General features: G+C 33.3%; 2 protein-coding genes across 2 annotated transcripts in view; one reads left to right on the top strand and one right to left on the bottom strand.

Moving 5' to 3' along the window:
- The window catches only part of LOC107734352 (RIMS-binding protein 3A-like), a 39,902-nt gene extending 33,908 nt beyond the window's left edge, over positions 1-5,994 (bottom strand). The window contains exons 1-2 of the mRNA XM_016546287.1: positions 5,771-5,994; positions 2,400-3,413 (exon numbers count right to left, since the gene is read on the bottom strand). Coding sequence (XP_016401773.1) covers positions 2,400-3,314 — 915 coding nt within the window. The 5' untranslated portion in view covers positions 3,315-3,413; positions 5,771-5,994. The remainder of the gene's footprint in view (positions 1-2,399; positions 3,414-5,770) is intronic.
- A 14,207-nt stretch (positions 5,995-20,201) lies between these two features.
- Positions 20,202-22,114, top strand: part of LOC107734354 (scavenger receptor cysteine-rich domain-containing group B protein-like) — a 17,534-nt gene continuing 15,621 nt past the window's right edge. The window contains exon 1 of the mRNA XM_016546289.1: positions 20,202-20,340. Coding sequence (XP_016401775.1) covers positions 20,223-20,340 — 118 coding nt within the window. The 5' untranslated portion in view covers positions 20,202-20,222. The remainder of the gene's footprint in view (positions 20,341-22,114) is intronic.

Raw genomic sequence — 22,114 nt, 5'->3', positions numbered from 1 at the left:
ATTAAAAACATTGCCTTGTTTCGACTAACTAAAATAAAATAAGCACTAAAATTACTAAAACTGAAGTAAAAATCAATGAAAGCTAATTAGAAGCTAGATTAGAATACATAAAACTAATAAAATTGACAAAAGCAACAACATTACTAAAACTTCAACTGAAAATTCTAAATATTAATAAATACGACATAAACTAAAATACAGAAATGGCAACTCTTTGCCCTCAAACTGTTTTTTTAATACATTAATTATACTTTTGTTTATTAGTCCTAATTTCTCATTAAACACAGACTGGCTAATAAATGTCTTTCTGATTCGTATGACTGTGCAGTTGCAATCAGATGCCGATATCAAGTCTCTAGACCTGAAACGTGCACATAATCATCATTATATAAGATGAAAATGAACGCATTGAGCTTAATCACTGTTATGCAGCCTGTGAGTGACACAATCAAGCCAACTGAGAATTCGATTCAGAAACAATTGGTGCTTTGCTTTCATTGAACCAAGATCCCATAATCCAGAGCTTAAACATCATAAGAGCCCTTGCAAAACTGTTCAGTGCATAAACATAACGCCAATGTCCAAAAGTTCAACTTTTAGCCACTATCCGTCTCTCTCCAAGTACATTAATTCTAAGGGCCGAACAACACAGTTTAGTCTGCGGTTTCACAGTGGCAGTAGATGGTTATTCTCTGTACCTCTGAATTATTCATAGCACCAGCAGACCATTCACTCACTCTCTCCTCATGGTTTGCATTACACAATAAAACTAGATTTTTACATATTCTGAAGACTCTGATGTGGTGGTGTGGATTACTTGTGGATTATTGTGATATTCTACTTGTTCTTATTCTGTCGTTTTAATTACAATTTTTAAAAAGCTTATAAAATATAATTTTTAAAGAATTTGACAAAAGATGACTAACTTTATTAAAAGTTAGAAAAATGCCATTACAAAGGTAAAAACAAAATTCCACTGTTAATCACTTTAAGGAGTCAAATATCACCTCGTAATGGGAAGGCAAATTTTTGATAAAATTTTGGATTATTGATTAGAAGGTGCTCCTAAAATTTTGAACGTGCTCCTAAATTTTTTAAGTTAGGAGCACAAGTGCTCCTAAAAAGAAAAGTTAGCGTAGAGCCCTGCATGACAATCGCAGCTTCTGTCGAATCGCGATCTAGATTCCATTTCGATTTATCGTGCAGCCCTAAACTATTCCTTTAAAGACCAAAGGGAATGTTAAAGAATATGTTAACTAAAAAGTAACATGTTTGCAGCAATGCAGTGAAGTTGACGTGACTGTTTAGGAAACGTTTCCTGACTGATTGCATTCACAGTCACAATCGATCACATCTAAAGAAGGCCGAAGACTCAGCAGCTCTGCAGAAATGTGCCAAGTGATTCTTTTTAAGAGGTGCTTTTCTAGACTGATCTAATGCCAGATTCTCCAAACTGCACCAATAAAAGCTGATTAAGCTTCAGAATAAAATTCTGTTTGCAGGACGTGTGAGCTGAGGAAAATTTGTGGAAGGACAACCATACAAGCTCTGATAAACCAACACAAATGCACACAAACAATTCCACAGTGGTGCAAAAATGCTAAATTTACACTACCATTCAAATGTTTGGGGTCAGTAAGATTTTTATTCAGCAAGGTCGCATTAAATTGATGAAAAGTGATAAAGAAATGTATAATGTCACAAAAGACTTCTATCAAAGAATCCTGAAAAAAATGAAGCAGCACAACGGTTTTCAACACTGATAGTAATAATAAATGTTTCTTCAAATCAGCATATTAGAATGATTTCTGAAGGATCATGTGACACTGAAGACTGGAGTAATGATGCTGAAAATTCAGCTTTGATCACAGGAATAAATTACATTTTACAATATATTCACGTAGAAAACACTTATTTGAAATTGTAATAATATTTCACAATATTACTGATTTTACTGTATTTTTAATCAAATAAATGCAGCCTTGACTTTTTTTAACTTACTGACCTCAAACATTTAAATGGTAGTGCATATATAAAACCAAACCAAAAAATACTGGGCGTATTTCGTTTTCAGGAGTTGCCATATTCGGATATATTATTCAACACAGCTGGATATATTTCAAGCTTGTACAAGTATATATTTCAAGCTTCACAAGTACACGAACACTTGCAAATACTGCCTTTTCAATACCTGATTGTGAATGGATTTGCATAATGACAGCATGTGAAAAAGAAAACTGAGAGCAATGCAGAAAATGCAAACCATCTTTGTAATAAGTAAAAAATTATGGCACATTTCTGAACACAACAATGCATGAAATCCAGCTTGAGCACTTATAGGAACATTCAGGACAGCCCTGAAGAAGGAAACAACAAAAATCCATAAACAAAGTTCTTACCAGATCATCCATATTGTCTTCTGAACATCTGGATGGTGAGCACTTCTCCAATCCTTCATCAGATGAACACGGCTCAGATAAATCCTCTTCCTCGGTTGGAGATGAGCTGAGAGGAGACGTTTCGCAGTTCTGCTTCTTTTTCTTCTTCATAGGTTGAGGAGATTCACTTCGGGATGTCTGGGATAGCGAATGAGAGCGGAATAGAGTGGGTTTTCTTTCCTTACAGGATTCCGGGTGGTTTTGGCCTTGCAGGAGCAAATGCACGCAACTCTTCGACCTCTGCCTGGATCGTTTCACAACGCGGGACGTCCCGCTGTGGGCTTCCAGCAGGTGGCACAGGAAGTAGCTCTTCTCTAATTCCACTTCCTGTTGGAGAAGCTGAAGGACAGCGACCTGCTGTCCATCTGCCTGAGCATGCAGAGTCTTCAAGAGTTCCTGGAGTTTGCGATACGCCGCCCCGTTGCCCTTACATCCAAGTTTGAGACCTTGAAACGCCGATCTACCAGCGATCTCATCTGCTAGCTGACGATGCACTTCTTGGGTTTGCCTGAGCGTCAAGTTCTCGCTACGTTTCAACTCCTGACTCCGCCAGCTCAACAAACGCCGGACCTCCGCCGCACGCTCCCGGCCCAGAGCTTCCCGCTGCCTCAGCAGCTCCAGCGTCTTCTGCTGCTCGTGTCGGTAGGTCAGCTCCCTCAACGCTCGCTCCCGCTCCTCTCGCGCCTCCTCACGTTGCCTCCGCAGCTCCAGAGAGAAGCGCCGGTGAGCCTGCTGGTTGCGGCTGCGCTCCACCTTTAACGCCGCGCGGAGACGCTCCACGTCCCGCCACGGATCGGAAACGGAATCACGCTTGCTGCTGCTGCGCTTCTTGGAGGAGAGAGTGGGAGGGTTAGTGGCATCACAGTGTTCACCCATGATGGCATTAATGGTTGGCACACAGAAGTAGCATGCAGGTGGGATGAAAATTATGATGTTGTACAGCAGACAGCATGCACACACAATCCAACATGCCAACTGAAAAGAGTAGAGATGAAAGATGATTATCAGCATGGCGACAGAAAGATTCAGAAAACTATTGTGCAGTGTTGAGGAAAGTTACTTTTAAAAGGAATGCATTACAATATTGCGCTACTCCCTAAAAAAGTAACTAATTGCGTTACTTTTTATAGAAAGTAATGCGTTACATTACTTTTGCATTACTTATCTGGGCTGGGCTTGCTTGTTTGTTTTTAATATAAAAAAGGTCTATTTTTGGCAAATGTAAAAGCCCTTTCAGACCTAAAGTGAAATGATTAAGCCTCAGGCTGAAGAAAATGTAAATTCACGTCTGTACAGTAGAGGGCGCAGCTCAAACAAACCTTTCTGGATTGCATGAAGAATAGGACACAGGAAAACACTCTTCGGTAATAAATAAATAAATAAAAAGAAACAAATGTTTATCTAAGGTCATTTTTGCTTATTAGTATGGTTGAATTGGATCATCAAACATCAGCAGCAAAGACATTGGTTAATAAAATGGGATTAAATACATTAAGCATATTTGTGTTAACATTTAATTATTGCTGATTTGCGTCATATTCTGAGTTTGCATTTGACTGTTTTTATTCATTTTGAGGAATGCTGACTCTGTTTTGTGCGAGTGAGATATGAGTAAATGCATGTTCACATTTAGCCTAGCACTACAGTAAGCATCATGCTCTGCACTCACTCCTGATTTCTCTCAACACAGGGACAGGAGAGCTGTCAGCGAATAAATCAGACAACAAAGTAACTGGCATTACTTATTTGGAAAAGTAACTAATATTTTCTTGTAAATTAAAAAGTAATGTATTACTTTAATAGTTCCTTGAAAAAGTAATCAGATTACGTGACTCACGTTACGTGTAATGTGTTTCCGCCAACACTGCTGTTATGATCACATGCACCATATTTACAAACAAACTGATACAAAATGCTATATATTAAACAGCAACACACAAAAAAATTGCATACAAAATGCAATCAGTCACTGAAGAGCTCAGGAAATTTGGTGCGTTCAAGTCAAGCAGTCAGAAAGATCGTATTTATGCACATGAACTAGAATGACCATACGTCGGGATCTATAAAGAGGATGTATGGTCATCCTACATGAGCGTCATCACAGAGTTAGAATTACGAAAACTCTGAACTTTCTTGAAGCCCTGAATTTCCAAGTAGTCCGTGAGAAAAAATATGGTAGACCCAAAAGACGCAGCATCTGTATTGACGGTAAATTTGATGTAATTAATACAATTATATATATTTTTTCCAGGTATAATAAAACTAGCTAAGTTGCATGTACAAAATATGATAGTACTGTACAATTAGGATATAATATATATATCAATTTACAGCACCTTCGTAAATTGAATAAAAACAAAAATAAAAATACATGTAAATGTTTAAAAATTTTAAATATTGCTGAATTTTCTTGTAGAAAACAATGCATAAATCAAATTACAGCACCTTCATAAATTGCATGAAATATTTTTTTTTGTAGAAAAGCTACATCGCCATCTTGCTCCAACCAAAATGACTTGAACACATCTGATGTTGTAATTACGGCTTCCCAGAAGAATGCCCCAGTACTGCCCTTGTTTGAGCAAGCAAAACTAAACAAGGCTAAATAAACAATAAAAACTCCTTTACAGTCAAAAGTTTGGACACACCCATTGTTATATTTAATTTCAAAGTTTTAGAACAATAATAAAGTCTATGAAATAAGACATATGGATGTATGGGAATGATGTAGTGATCAAAACATGTGATGCAAATGACAACAATTTATTATTTATTATGTTTTATTTGTTTACAAACCAATTTCAAATATTTCAGCATAAACTTTAATATTAAATTCAGTCGAGTGCGTCATCACTTTTGACTGGTTGACAGTAAAACTATATTTGGCGTCATTAAGGCATATGCCAAGACAGACGGCAACTTATTTTCTTTTACACACAGAATAATGTTAAACACGAGAATGTGACATGCAGGCTGGATCTCACCTGTGTACCACAGAAAATACCAAAACCTCTCTGTCACTCGAGGTAAATGTTACTGGTTTGATTGTTCACGACACACACACACACACACACACACACACACACACACAATGACACAGATCCAATGAAACACAATGATACAGTAACACACAATCAGTCAGACTGTTACAATGTTACAATGACACAAACGCGATGATACAAAAGCTCGATGATACACAAACACAACGATACAATGTATCACATGTCCCTAAAAACTAAACATTTAAGCGTCATCCTGCAGTAAAAGTCTCTTCTCAGACGCGTGTCAATTTCTCCAGAGACTTTAAACGAGCGGGATCTAAACACACTGACCTGACCGTCTTCCTCCTCACGAAAACTTCAGGATGCGCTTCATATATTCCTCCAGTTCCTCTGGAAACCTCCAAACGACGCGTTCAAACTCGCGTTAATCCTCTAGCGTCCGCGTCAGCGCGATGTCGCTCGTTGTTTGCTTGTTGTCGATGCGAACGCGTCTTAAGCACCAGTTGCTTCAGTGCACGCCATCAGTGTCCACCAGAGCGTCACTGAGCACACAGCGACCGCTGCTGGACACCAGGCGACAGTGCAGCACTCACACTGACATGTTTGACTATTTGAATCATGTCAGGGGGATTTTTCTGTATCCCAGGTGATTTTTTAAAAGAAAAAAAAATCCATTGTTCTATTTTAAAGGGCTGATAATAATAGCGTTCAATGTTTAATTGTTATTTAGTGTAATTTTCCTATTTTTTTAAAATTGTTAAAAGGTGATATTTGCAAGACTTCCTCTGTGTTTGGGCTTGTTCTACACACTTTTTTGTAATTTTTCCTAATATTTGACCTTTTAATCCATAATAAATATACATTATAACAGGGATGGGCAGTATTTCAGATACATGTATTTAAAATGCGTATTTGAAATACAAAATACTTTTTTGTATTTTAAAGTGTTTGAAAAAAAAAATCTAATGTAATTTGCATTGAAGTACATTTTTCCACACATTATTTTGTATTTGCATTTAAATACATTTTTCCACACATTATTTTGTATTTGCATTTAAATACATTTTTCCACACAGTATTTTGTATTTGCATTTAAATACATTTTTCCACACAGTATTTTGTATTTATATTTAAATACATTTTTCCACACATTATTTTGTATTTGTATTCATTTGTTTCAATTCATTTGTTTCATGTATTTGTGCCCATCTCCGCATTTAAAAAGTAAAAAAAAATTATTTTACATTAATTTGGTCCCCAGAAAACTTTATTTGTGTGGCTTATTCTCAACACTGACATTTTAATCTATAATAAATATATTTTAAAAGTATTAAAATCAGGAATTTTCTGCTTTGCACTTTTTTCCTAATATTTTAAAATAATTTGGTCACCAGAAACTTCTTTATTTTTTGTGCTGGTTCTCCACACTGACCTTTTAATAATAAATATATGTTTTAAAAATATATAAAAATCATAAATATTCTGCTTTGCACATTATATTTTTAATAAATGTGATTAGCAGAATATCTCTATTTTGGGGGCTTGTTCTCCACACTAACAACATTAAAGCACTGTGAATAACATGAACATTAACATTTTTTAAAAACTAATAAAGGTTAATAAATGCTCTCCAAATATATTGCTCAATGTTTGCTCATCTCAGTTAATGCATTAACTCATTTAAAACTAAACTAAAAGTTAACAAATAAGACCTTATTGTAAAGTGTTACCAATAAAACATATTAAAAATTTGTTAAATTCTAATTGTTTATTGTAGATTTATTGTTGGTTATGATGCCAGAGCATTAGATTTTCTGCTCAGAAATGTCATTAATTTGAAATTTGTTTTTTTCACTGTAAATCACATTCAGTTTTCATAGTAAAGTAGAGATGAAGTGAATATTCTGCAAAATAATTCCTTTTTGTGCAAACTATTCATTTGGCATTAGACAAAATCACATAATTAAGATGTAGAAATAAGTCATAAGTTTAAGGTGTTCCCAAAAACAACAGAAGAAGAGCAAAAGAACAAAAAACAGAATAGAAAAGCGATGGATAATAACAAGAAGCAGGAGAATAATACGAGAACAGCAACAAAAGAAAGTAAGGAAAGAGGAAGCTTTATTTGAAAAAATGGGAAGGTTCTGGGAAAGGCGAGCATTCCCAGAAAAATGAGGCTGCACTACAGGACCTGAAGGAACACATGTGTCAGCCAACAACAATGAACATGAACATAAAGACTGTTAGTCCTCTATGGAGAAACATCAGGAGTCATCCACATTAAAACCTCTTCTTCTTTTTTTAGGCCTTGGAAAAGATAATGAATGGCTGAGAACCATTAATTATGTCCATTTTGTATTCAAATATCATCATTATTATTATTATTGTTGTGAGAGTATGTTCTATATTTATATAACATAAACAATGTTCTTAAGAATGATCAATAAATAATTATAATGATTCATATAATAGTAATCAGGATTATTTTAAACAGAAAATATCTAACTCATAATATTTATTCTCATTATTACCCATAATTATCAGAAGAAATACTTCTAATTAGACCATATTTATTCATATTTATTCTCATCGTTATCTGTATTGTCAGAATAAATACCTTTAATTAAACCAAATTAATTTATAATATTTACTCACATTATTATCTAAACGAATGCTTGGAGTCAGATCATATTTAATCTCATTATTATCCATAATTATCCGAATTAATACTTCTAATTAGAGAATATTTACTAATATTTATTCTCCTATTTATCCATAATTATAAGAATAGAGAACTCCTCTAAATCAGATCCTTATTAATAATGTTTATTCACATTATTATCAGAATTATAACTTAGATTTATAAATGATACTAATTGTTATTATTTTCAATTATTATTTTTCCAAAACCTCCTTTAAATAAAGAAGCTGATTCTCTGATGGTTTTTAGGTTTTAGGAACTTTGTATTATTAGACTAATTTTTACTGTATATTTGTTCTTTTAGAGATTAAAATATAGTTATTTGCATTATAGGCTCATCAGATCAGTTTATTATATATTTCTGCCATATTAAAGCTCCAAGTCATATTACAGTTTCCAAAAACTAAAAAAGATTTGCAAGAATAATACTCGACACTATTTCTTCAAACTGCCAGCAGAACACACTTTATCATCTCACATAGCCGACTGCATATATTTGTGTTGTTTTGATACTTCATTCTCAATCATTAAACCCGGAAGCTACAACATGATCCTCGTTGGCAAAGTGGAGCAGCAACACCTTCAGTAATCGCTACTAATTCCTTCATCGAGTCCAACAAAACCTCATGATGGAGGATTCTGCAGCTGCAGGCTGTGATCTCACATACACGCCTTCACTCCAGGACACTCGAGTCTGTTCCTTTCTAATCCGCTTCTTTCTTTGCGTGAACCAGCCAGAGAGAGAGAGTCTGACACGAGCATCAGCTCATCATGCATCTGCTGCACATCAAGATCACAGGTGCATTTGATATGCCGGGAAATACAAATATACTATATCATATTTAAGGTTACCAGAACAAAAGAAGATTGGCCTACTATTTAAAAAATATATATTAAGTGATACAGTATGTATCATTACATCGATATACATTTCATACAGTATTATGCTACATTGTTGCCACGTGACTTAATTATGCATGTTGCATGTTTACTTCAAAGTCCAGTTATCATCTCAGAAAAATATTAGGTTTGCATGTCTAATTTTTTAATACAAGCAATTAAACAAGAAAGCGTTGCTAAAAATCACAACTGGTTCCTTCATTACACTGGAGAAGGTCAAACACAATGCTTTCTGGGATGCAGTGTCATATTCTGCACATTTTCTCAAATGTAGTAGATACTGGCACACTATACAGTACATACTGTACTTTAGGAATAGTATGCATGCTCTTCTAAACATAAGCACAGCTAAATTAGTAGAAACTGCTATAAATGTAATAAAAATGTCCTTTAAAGAAAGTTGATTTCGAAAAATATGAATATTATCTGTTTAATATTAAAATAATGAGGATAGCTATTAATAACAAATATTATCTTACTGAAGTATTTATTCTGATAATCATAGATAATGAGAATAAACTTTACTTATAAAGTTTATATTATGTGATCAAAAGTATTTTTTCCAATAAATTATGTATAATAGTGAGAATAAATAATAATTAATGTTATCTTATTGAAGTATTTATTCTGATAATTATAGATGAAATTGAGAATAAACATAATTTATAAATATTATCTGATTGAGTATTTAGTCCAATAATTACGTATTATAAATGGAATAAACATTATTAAATATTATCTGAGAAGTATTTATTCTAATCAGTATATAGATGATAAAGAGAATAAATATTATTTATACATTTTATCTGATTAGAAGTATTTATTCCGAAAAATTATGTATAATAATAAGAATAAACAACAATAAATTTTATCTAAGTTTTTATTCTGATAATTATAGAGTATTGAAAATACTAAATTATAATCATTATCTGATTATATATATATTCCATTATGTCTAATAATGAGAAGAAACGTTGTTAACTATTATCTGAGTAGAAGTATTTATTCTGATTATTTTAGATAATAAGAAAAAAACATCATTTGCAAATATTATCTGAATAGACATATTTATTCCAATAGGTATGTGTAATAATGACAATAAACATTATTTGCAAATATTATCTGATGTGAAGTATATATTCCAATAATTATGATTAATAATGAGAATCACTATTATTAAAAAATATTATCTCACTAGAAGTACTTATTCTGAAAATAATGACTAATAATGAGAATAAGTATTATTCATAAATATTGTCTTATTAGAAGTTTTTATTCTGATAATTACAGATGATAATAATAAAAATACATTTATTAATATTATCTGATTAGACTGATTCTGATTACTACTACTGTTGTCTTTATTTATTGAGCATTCTTTAAGAACATTGTTTGTGTAAAATACACAACATACTCTAACAAGAGTCCGATAATAATAATACAAATATTTTAATACAAAATTGACGGTTCTCAGCCATCCAATATCTATTCAAACCAGCATGTCATAATGATCCTCTCCAATTGAAGAACCACCAAAGTTCCTCTAACAAGGGCTTTCACCTCCTCTTAAATGCAGTAAAATCGCTGTAACACTTCACTAAACCAATAGATATAAAAATGTAACCATGTCATTTATGTGAAAACAGCTTCATAACCCATTTAACACAATCACGATCCATATATGAGGGATGGAAACGTCCAAAAGTCAAAGTGGTGCAAACAGAAACCCCACTATTTTAAACTGGAATGTGTCAGAATTATGACATGAATATCTGTACATGTGCCACTGTTATATAACCCATATGAAGACACTGAGAAACTTACATAAGTTCACCGTGACCTTCAAACGAACGAGGAGGCCGTGAGATTTCAGCTCCTCAGGTATGGATTCATTAAATCAAGCATAGAGAAAAGAATGATCTTTCTTAGAATTGAGTGGATGACTCTAGTGGACTAGTAATGTTATCTTTCCATGTTCATGCTAAAGACTAGATGAATGTGATTTTCATTAACGTGCATCTTCTAACATGCATATGAATGTCATAAATCTGTATGAGAACATAATGATGGAAAGCTATACTGTCACCCTGAAGCGATGTTCCCACAACTTAAATACTGACTAAACAACAGACACCAAACCAGTAAAACCCTGAACAAGCAGCAGCAGCATACGAGTCCTGGACTATTAGAACAGCTTTTGCGTAAAGAAGTATTTAGTGTCTGAGAAAACAAGCCTAAACAATACACACACAATGAATCTCTCACAGTTTATGTAGTCAGGTCATTTTCACAAAGCAGAACTGTATACATTTTTAGTCCTGCACAGTATAAAACATCCAGCTATTTGGCTAAAATTAATTTTCATAACTACTGGCAGAAAATATATTATAATTGACAATGCACTGGTAATTGTTCACTCCAAAATTGCTGGTAAATTTCACAAATAAATATAAATAATCAGCAAACAACACATTGAATTAAACACGAAATTTTGAAAGACTGAAATATTTAACTCTTGTAAAACATACTTTAATAATCTTTATTTTATTTAGTCACGTAGGGGGGAAAATTGAGTTTGTACGTGGACGTCAAAGAGACAAAAAAGCACATTAAGACCATAAACATGGAGTAGAATTTAAAAAAAGAAAAAAAGAAAGAAAAATTACAATAAAAAAATATAGATTTTATTTTAACTTTAAAATCCAGCTACTTTGGGTCTCTGTATTTCCATTTTTTAATATGCAATTCAAGCATTTGTTCAAATAATTAAATTTAACGCTTTCATTTCTCAGATATAGACACACTGTAAAAAGAAATGAACTTGACAAAAATGTTTCTATAACAAATATTAAAACAAAGTTTGTTCAAAGATGGTAAAACAAAGATAGTTTAGTATTTTTTATGAACTCAAAAGAATACTCTAAACATGTTACTAATAAAAGTAATAAAATACTTGACTATTTGTCCAAATATTGTCTCAGCTTTCCAAATTGAGTATTATGAACAAACAATTTTACGCTGAACAATGTTATTCAAGTTCCCAGCATGCACTGCAGCTTGAAGCAACTATGTGGCCACTGTTAATTTTTAATTACTCATTAGATGAATAAAGTCTTTAAGTTGTCAAAATTAGAATTGGAGAGAATTAGTTGAGTTAAATGAAATGAAGTGTAATAGGTTGCCTTATTTTTTAGGTTAGGTCAAGTTTTTTCACAGTGAAATTCGATGTATCACCAGCTATGTGTCTTTTGTGTTCTTCTTTTTATGTAACCTGCTTCCTGGCAGCCGGAGCATCTGGTGATAAACAGGTTGGCAGACAGCGAGAGCCAATGAGGCCCTGCAGAGCGGCCAGAGACACTTCAGGTTCCTGTGAGAAACAATCCGACACCGCCGTCCCCTCCCAACAACCGCCAACTCTGCCCAGTGGGATTATGGGAAAGGAAATGCACCAATTTCCAACTTGGACAAGAATCAAACACAAACTGTACCTTATATGTTATCCTTCTAAATTCTTCAGGAAAATAAATGAAAACAAACAGGACTGCTTTGCTTTAGAGAAATGCATGTCAATCCAAAGGCTTAATTCCTAAAATACTATTAGATGCAAATGAGTCAATAGTTGTCATACAGTGAAGCCCAAAGCATACTTATGTTTTTTTGTGTATGCTAGGGTTTGCGTACAGTGGGCATGAAGCAGATTGCACCATCAGCGTATTGTACACACATACTGTAGGGAGATTTTTCTAACCGTGCATACAATCAAAGTCCTTTTTAAGGAAAGTCTGTTCACTCGGCGGTCAAATTTGCCTTCAGGCAGCTATTTTGGGCACCCAAAATCAAATCCTATCTACTTGAATGGGGAAATCCTGAAATCTCAAAAACTGCTTTAAATAATAAGTGACACTTTACAATGAGGTTCCATTAGTTAATGTTAGTTAATGTATTAACTAACATGAACAAACAATGAGCAGTACATTTATTACAGTATTTATTCATCTTTGTTAATGTTAGTTAATGAAAATACAGTCGTTCATTGTTAGTTCATGTTAATTCACAGTGCATTAACTAATGTGAACAAGCACAGCTTTTGATTTTAATAATGCATTAGTAAATGTTGAAATTAACATTAGCTAAGATTAATAATTGCTGTTGAAGTATATTGTTTATGCTTAGTTCATGTTAACTAAAGTATTGTAAAGTGTTACCAAATAACATATTTCAAATCAATAGCAGAAACTGACTCAATTCGTCCCATAAATGTTGTTTCTTGTGCTCAAATAGCATTAAAAAGCTTATATTTTAGGCTGGATCTGCCAATGCGCATGTGCAGTCGTACATGTGCGTCTCCTTTTTTACCATTATTAATTAGTGTAATCAAATGCAAATTTTCTAAAAAATATTATATCCTTATTGGGCTTTGGTAATAAACTTTGAGTTTGTTAATACAGTGAAGTACTTCATTTCAAGAACCTTCGCGTGCCTCTCAGAAGTGTTAACGATGCAAAGTGACGCAATGACATTACCAACTGGCGATTGGCTGTTTTATTACGCCTTATTTCCTGTTGCACTTTCTCCCATTCATAAGTAATAAAGTATTCCCTTCAGATTTATGTTCACTATTCTCATCACTTCAAAAAATCTCCTCCAATAAAAAAAGCATATACTCTTTTCTTGACCTCTACTGACTCACTACAAACAAAACCAGGCAGGAGCCCAAAGCGAGCGGATTATCCTGATGAAGGAGACATATTTTGACTTCTCCTGTCTTTTGACGGACACTACAGGCCGCGGGTCTGAGAGAGTCTCCAAAAGCCCTGGGCAGCGTGCACATGTCCATCCCGCTCAGGAGGGATCAGCCTGCAGAGGAACCGTCTGTAGAGTTTAGTGCAGCTCTCACAGAGCCAGACAATTATCAGCATAAAGTCTGGATAACACTGCAGCTGATGCAGGCCAAGAACTGCCCACTTTGACAGAAAAAGACTGTCTGACTGACATGCAGAGCAGACAATTACAGTTTGTTTGGTTTTTATGTATTATTTAGGGCTCCATATCTATGGAGGCTGGTTTCCGCCACGGGATTAAAAAAAAATTTTTTTACGAAAAAAATGTCCAAATTGTGATATATAAATATAAATCATAAATAAAGAATTGCAAGACATAAATGTAGAATTGCAAGATATAAATCAACAATTCTGAGAAAAAAAGTCAGAATTACCTTTTTTTATTTTTTTTTATTTTGTGGTGGAAACAAAACAGAATTGCGAGATGTCAACTCAGAATTGCGAGACTGAATATTTTATTTCGAGCTAGAAACAAAACAAATAAAAATGTGAGATGTAGCCTAAACTCGGAATTCTGAAAAAAAAAAATTTTTTTTTAATTATAATCAGAACTGTGAAATTTAAACTCAGAATTGCAAGCAAGCTAGCTAGAATTCTGAGTTTATATCTCACAATCGACTTTTTTTTCTCATAATTGCAAGAAAAGAATGGAATTGTGAGATATAAACTAAGAATTTTGAGAAAACTGTCAGAATTGTGAGATAAAAAGTTGTAATTACCTTTTTTTGTGTGTGTGGTGGAAACAGGTTTCCGTATCTGAAATAGGTGGTACTAATATACTTTTAAAACTTTTTTTTTTTTTTTGTTAATAAAAGGTTAAACAAGATTCCTGGAATATGATTTACAAGAAATATTTCAGTCTTTCAGTGTTTCAAAGTAAATCCTACACCAATTGTTTTTCAGTGTAGAAGACCAGTGCAGGAAAAAAAATGCTTGCAAACAAAATGAATGGAAACATGCAAAGACTTTAGGGTCAAAATTCCAATGTAAGTCTGGGGAAGTCCAATAGTAAACAATATGCACACAGTTTAGTTTTGTGCACATTTTGTCTATTGTTGATAAAGTAAAATGATAACCCTTACCAGAAAATGCTCATTTAGATGTTTATGAAATGCCAGGCTTGGGCTACAAAAGTATGTTTCCATCACTGGCATCACAAGAATCATAAAATATACAAGAAAACATTTTTTGGTTGTATTATTTCTTAAAAGTCTCCCATCTTTATCTGAAAGGGGGGGAAAAAAGAGGGAATGAATTACAAAATCACCCAAAAATGTACTCATTTCCGGGTCATTTCACAATGAAAACTACTGTACATGTGGACTGATTATATTTCGGTGTTTATGAAACATCAAACTATGTCAAATCAGGAAACAAAAATATACAAAATATCCGAAAACCACACAAAAGGAAATATGTAATCCAGGAACTAGTGTGATATTCCGGGATATTCCTTGATTCCAGATATCACACTAGTTCCTGGAATATGTTACTTCTGCTTGAAATAATAAATCGTCCTTTTTTTCTTATTTCAGTGTCCTCAGATTACATGACCGCATAGGTAAAAAGAAGAAAAGATCAAAATATTGGCTACTGTCAGAGCTGTCTGCTTTCTATGACTCCAGCTATATATTAAAACCATAATCCATAATAACGCTTCCTCCAGTGAAAAAGTGGTCTGGTCTGAATCAGGAGAGAAATCTGCACAGATCAAGCACTGTTTAAAACTGCTCTAAACAAATATGTGTATGACTTTTGATGTGAGAGACAACAGGAGATGAACTTTTTCACTGGAGGAAGCCTTATTATGGAGAGAGGACTCATATTTTGGCCCGAAGCAACGGTTTGAAGTTAAAAGCGCCTTAAGTATGGATGTGTTTCTTACAAATTTGGCATGCAGATTTTCACAAGACATTAATTGATGGACTGGAGTGGTGTGGATTACTTGTGGATTATTGTGATGTTTTTATCAGCTGTTTGGACTCTCATGCTGACGGCACCCATTCACTGCAGAGCATCCATTGCTGAGACAGTGATGCAATGCTACATTTCTCCAAATCTGATGAAGAAACAAACTCATCCTAATCTTGGATGGCCTTAGGGGGAGTACATTTTCAGCAAATGTAAATTTTTGGATGAACTATTCCTTTAAGTATTTGTCTCTATTTGAATTGATTTAAATATTCATATTTCCAAACCATATTTATTCAAATTCCATAGAATCAGCATAAATGTTTCAATTGTGAAAAGAGTTCAATTTAATCAGTTAAATAGTCTGAACAGTTTATATATGGCTAGATGTATAACAAGCTAGATTTAATCAATCATAAATATATGAGATTGGTTTACATACAGAATAATAAATAGAATTTTCCAATGATGAATATATAATGTTTACTGTGTATTTTAAACACAATAACTAAAATTGATGTACTATTACATAAATCTCATTCTTGTTTCATTTATGTATGACTGACAATAATGCATCACATTAAGTTTATTAATGTATGTTAAAACGGTGTAATCCAAATTAATGGATTTTTTTTTTATTAAATAAAAATGAATAACCTTACATATTGGGCCTAAATATTTTTGGTCACAGATGTTTGGGCTAAAAGCCTTCTTCACTCCTATGAATTCAATAAATATCTTAAAAACAGGTATTTATTTAGAGTTCAGAGCTTTAATTTGGTCTTGACGCCTACATCAGCTGATTGCTTTAATTTCATGACACTTTATTAGGTATAAAAATGCATAAACACCATTTTTAAACAGATTAAAGTGTTTTATCTCAGTAGCTCTTTTGGTTTTGAACAAATTAATTTTGAAATCAGTAAACCAGTATTTCTCTCTTTTTAAATAACATCTTGGATGTGTGTGTGTGTGTGTGTGTGTGTGCAGGTTTATATATCCTGGTGGGGACTAAAACCTGAATACAGACTCATGGGGACTTGTGTCACGGTGGGGACCTAAATTGAGGTCCCCATGGGTACAAAAGCTTATAAATCATACAGAATGAGTTTTTTTGAGAAAGTAAAAATGCAGAAAGTTTCCTGTGAGGGGTAGGTTTAGGTGTAGGGTCGGTGTAGGGCAATAGAAAATACAGTTTGATATATATGAAAAACGCTAATTATTGAAATTATCAGTTCTTAAAATACAACTTGTCAAAAAACACTTAATGCAATATATTATTATATATATTAAATTAAATTATATCATTATATATATTAAAATCATACATATCTTTAAAAAAAATGGTAGAATCTGGAATTCTGCAATAGTTATTTTCCAAAAGTAGGTTCTTTTAAATATTCATTATTCAAACTTAAGGTTCACCTGTTTCTTTTTAAAGTCTTAATTGAAAAGAAATAACATCAGAAACAAGAAAACAATCAAAGTCAATCTTCTGATGGTGAACTTGGATCAAAATCCAGTCTGAAGCGAGATGAGAGTTCTCTCCCAGGTTATCTTCGTGTATTTTCACGAGCGGCTGGGATCTGTCAGCGTGAGAAGGAGAGAGAGGGAGGGCAAACACAGGCGACACAAAAGCCAACATTATTCCCTCGTGGATCCGTGCTGCATCCAGCCATGAATGGAGTATTGAAAAACAGAATATTGGTGACTAGATTAATTTTCAGGCCTTCACAACTGCACCATTTTGTCTGCAGGCTCGCGTTAGAAAGTTCTCCGCGGCTAATTGGCTGCTCAATCTGAGCGTCAGGGTTTTAGCTCTTCAAATGCAAGCAGATCAGAAACTGCATGTGAATGGGCAGTGGATTTGCTTCTCGGCCGACGAGGAGGTGCTTGCTGTTGCTGTCGGATAGAGGTTTCGATTAAATTTGGGTTGCTTTATTTGCTCGTTGCGAGGTTTCTGACTATTTGAGGCACCTAAAGAAGAGAAAAAATACAAATAAGATCTCTTACAATACAATTTTCCCTTTGAGCATTTATTTATGCACACTGCTGGCTGAAGCAGTGTAATTTTGGTAGATACTTTTATAGTTGCATTAATATTTTTAATTAGTCTGTTTTTGTTTTAATTTCAGTTAAAGTGTTAGTCATTATGTTGTGTTTTTGCCATTTTTATTTGTTTTAAATAAATTATTTTTTTTATTTCAGTTTTAGTTATTCTAGTACATCAAGTTCGCAACTAGAAATAAGTTGATAAATTTTTTAAATATTTTATTTCAGTTAAAGTTTATTACATTTTTATGGGTTTAGTTTCAGTTACCTATAATAACCCTGGGCTGAAGCTCATGTTAATCTGATGTTAGTTCTCACCAGTTTTATTTTAGTATCATTAAGATTATAATGTTAATATTTTGAATTAGATTTTATTTTAAATGTTATGCTTTCATGTTAATTTTAGTTAAAGTTTTAGTAATTTTGTTGTGCATTTTTGTCATTTTTATTAGTTTTTGTTTTTTAAATAAATTATTTTTATTATTTTTAATTTGGTTTTTAGTTATTTTACATCAACTTAAACTAAAGGAAATGAGAAATGTTGCCTTCGTTTTTTTTTTTTTTTTTACATTTTAGTTTAGGTAAAGTTGATTTTATTTTTTATTGGTTTAGTTTTAGTTTTAGTTAACTACAGTAACACTGGGCTCATGTTGATCTGATGGTTAGTGCTTACTAGTGTTATCATACACTCTAAAAAATGCTGTTTTTTTTATAATTTTGTTGTGTTTTTGTCATTTTTAGTTTTTTTCAAAAATGTCTATGTATATTTTTTTAATTGTATTTTAGTTTTTGTATTAGCTATTACATCAAGTTAAACTAAAATGGCAAATGCTGCCTTGGAAACTAGCTGAAGTAACCCAGGTTCTCACAGATATAACCAGGCAACCAAGGCTAAACGCTTTCCGTCCTGTCTTTCTGCCTCCACGATCTACCCCCCTTCTGCACCCAGCGGTGTCATCGGCTGCCTGAGCGTTCAGGACGGTCCCAGTGACAGATTCGCAGGAAGCAGCGTTTAGCCGCTGACGATGGTGACCACAGACAGCAGAAATGTCTTTTTGTGCGTCTGAGGCCCGGAATGTTCACTATCTGCGCCGTGGAATATCATATTCTCCCCCAGAATTTTAAGTTTTTATACAAAATTAAAAATCTCACATTTTCAGAATTATGATTACAGGTCCTCTGTACTGTCAGAAATGTTATTAAGGTCAGTGTTGTAACCATGAACATTAACAGGAATTATCCTTTCTACATGAAAGTCAACATGAAATATTTGTAGTGCACTTAACATTTGGTAATATAATATATTTTCAACGCTATTTTTGTGACGGTTAAGTTTAGGGGCGGGGTTAGGTGTGGTCCTTCCTATGAATTTGTCACCTAGTAAAATATGTATGATTTTTCACAAATCGTATCAATTCATACGAGCCACCTTGCCAAATATGTACAAATTGCCATGAGATCGGATTTCTGAGTGAAATATGATAAGAAAAGTTGGGCAGGATTTATATTGCATTCCAATTTCACATTTATTCTGTTCATGCATATCCTAGTAATCTAATGAATAACACGACCTTGCCATTGCTAGCATCATGCTTTACTGTTTGAGCTACAGGAATTGATGCCATTAGCCGGAAAAGAAGGTTACATTACATAAAAGTTACATTATGAAGAAAGATTATGAAAACAAATGTTTTGCATTGAAATTATGTGCACAAACTGATCATTTTCCTATTAAGACCATGAATGTGAATTAGTTAAATTTTCATGTTGACTTTAAAGCCTGGTCTTTTTGCTTTCTGTGTAGGAGCTTGTGCTTTAAATGTGTTTATGTGCATGTGTTTGAATCTTTAAGTTTGTCCGGATCCAGAAAAATGGGTCAAACATGGACATGCACATCAATCTGAAAACATCCAAAAATGACTTTGACATGCAAAAATACATACAATGACTCTACACTAAAATGCATCCCTCATTTATACATAATCACATTCTACACCATCTCTGGAGCATAAAAACCTCTCTGGATAACATATTATCACCAGGCACATGGTCACACAAACGATCGGCCTGCTCTGGTATATCAATACATGTCTGTTCAGAACTGCCTGCAGGCTGAGCATTTGTTGCTATTGATGTTGTGAGTGCATGTGTGTTTTTACATAACGTACTATGAGGAGAAGCTGTCCAATCACTGACCAGCAGACTCAGTTACTGTAATAACCTCGGCGTCTGGTGTCAGACAACTACAGTGAGAATAAGCAACAGCAGAAGACAGAAAAAGAGCAAATTGCATGCAGATAAACGGATCTTGAGAGGTTAAAGCACTCACTGAAGGTGTTTGTATGTGCTGCAGGCGCCCAGCTGCATCTATTCTGCCATGAACAGTCAGCGTGTGTCAGACGGTGTGCGCAGATGCTGGAAATCTGCTGCCTGGATCCTCACCTGCCTGCTGGCATCGTTCTTACTGATCGCAGTCACCAGCTTCCTTCCAACCGGTGAGTCAGAGCTTTTTAGATATAAGAAGATATACGCTACACTGTAAAAAAAATTGTTGACATTTACGGTAAAATACCAGAAGCTGTGGTTGCCAGAATTTCACCGTTAAAAATATGGTAGCAATATTTTAGGTTTTACAGACTTAACTTAAATTCACAATAAAATACCGTATTTCATTAACTGATGTAATGTTAATAAACCAACATATTGAAGTACTAATATCTGTTTTGAACCATTGTAATGAACTGATGACCACCAAAAACAGGTGGTGATGAGAAAGTCACATGATGAACCAAAGCTCATCACAAACAGCATTTCTACGAGCTGAGGAGGGCAATACTTATATATAGAAGGTGCACAGTGTCATTCACACAAACACTCAACACCAACATGGTAACACACATGCTACTGAAATAATGCAGTAAACATTAATTTAACAACATTAGATGTAAGACGAAGCCCTAATGTGCACAACTGATCAGAAAAAACTAAGAAGAAACATAGTTATTTCAATGAAAAAACAAAAAATATGAAGTGTCATGCAGGGAATTCTGGGAGTGTCAATTTATGGTTTTTCACTGTAAATTATACAATGACTCTTTCTTTTTCACTTCCAAAAACTGTAATTTTAACAGTATTTTACTGTAAAATGACATTAAATGTAATTACAGTTATTCACCGTATATAGTATGGAAAGTTACTGATAACCAATTAACAGGTTTTTACTGTAGCTTACATACAGTCTTTTACTGTTAAAATCACAATCTTTTTTTACAGTGTACCGGTCAAACATTTGGAGTAATTAAATCTCTTCTGCTCACCAAGGCTGCATTTATTTGATCAAAAATACGAACTATTATCAGAAATATAACTGTTTTCAATGTGAATATATTGTAAAATGTAATTTATTTCTGTGATCAAAGCTGAATTTTCAGCATCATTACTCCAGTCTTCAGTGTCACATGATCTTCAGAAATCATACTAATATGCTGATTTGCTACTCTGCTTCATATTTTTTGTGGAAACCATTTAAAAGTAAATAAGGTAAGTCATATATATATATATATATATATATATATAAAAACTTTTATTCATCAAGGAAACATTAAATAAAAGTGACAATAAAAACATTTATAATGTTACAAAAGATTTCTATTTCAAATAAATGCTGTTCTTTTGAACTTTCTGTTCATCAAAGAGTCCTAAAAAATGTATCACAGTTTCCACAAAAATATTGAAGCTATTTTCAACTTAGATCATCAAAATAAATGTTTTTAATAATTGAGCACCAATAATAATTGATAATAACTGAAAAGCAAATCAGCATATTAGAGTGATTTCGGATGGATTATGTGTCACTGAAAACTGAAAAATTCAGCTTTGCATCACAGGAATAAATGACATTTTAACATATATTACATTGGAAAATAGTTATTTGAAATTGTAATAACATTTCACAATATTACAGTAGTTACTGTATTTTTGATCAAATAAATGCAGCCTTAGTGAGCAGAAGAGATTCTTTCAAAAGCATTAAAAACAAATCATATTTATTCCAAACATTTGTCTGGTATTGCATGATATAATACATCAGAGGTTCATATGAAACACTCCATTTAAAACTGCATTTTGCTAACAATCTAATATAATCTAATATAATACAATACATGCAGGTTTTATGAACACATACTGAAAAACTACATTGAATGGAACCTCACATCAAGTGTCTTATTACTTTACTAAGTATTCACAAAAAAAAAAAAAAAAAAAAAA

Source organism: Sinocyclocheilus rhinocerous, unplaced genomic scaffold (assembly GCF_001515625.1).
Source record: "Sinocyclocheilus rhinocerous isolate Xijiao unplaced genomic scaffold, SAMN03320098_v1.1 scaffold370, whole genome shotgun sequence".
In the NCBI taxonomy this organism is placed as follows: domain Eukaryota; kingdom Metazoa; phylum Chordata; class Actinopteri; order Cypriniformes; family Cyprinidae; genus Sinocyclocheilus; species Sinocyclocheilus rhinocerous.
The sequence above is the reverse complement of the archived record's forward strand: the minus strand, read 5'-3'. Positions and strand labels throughout refer to the sequence as shown.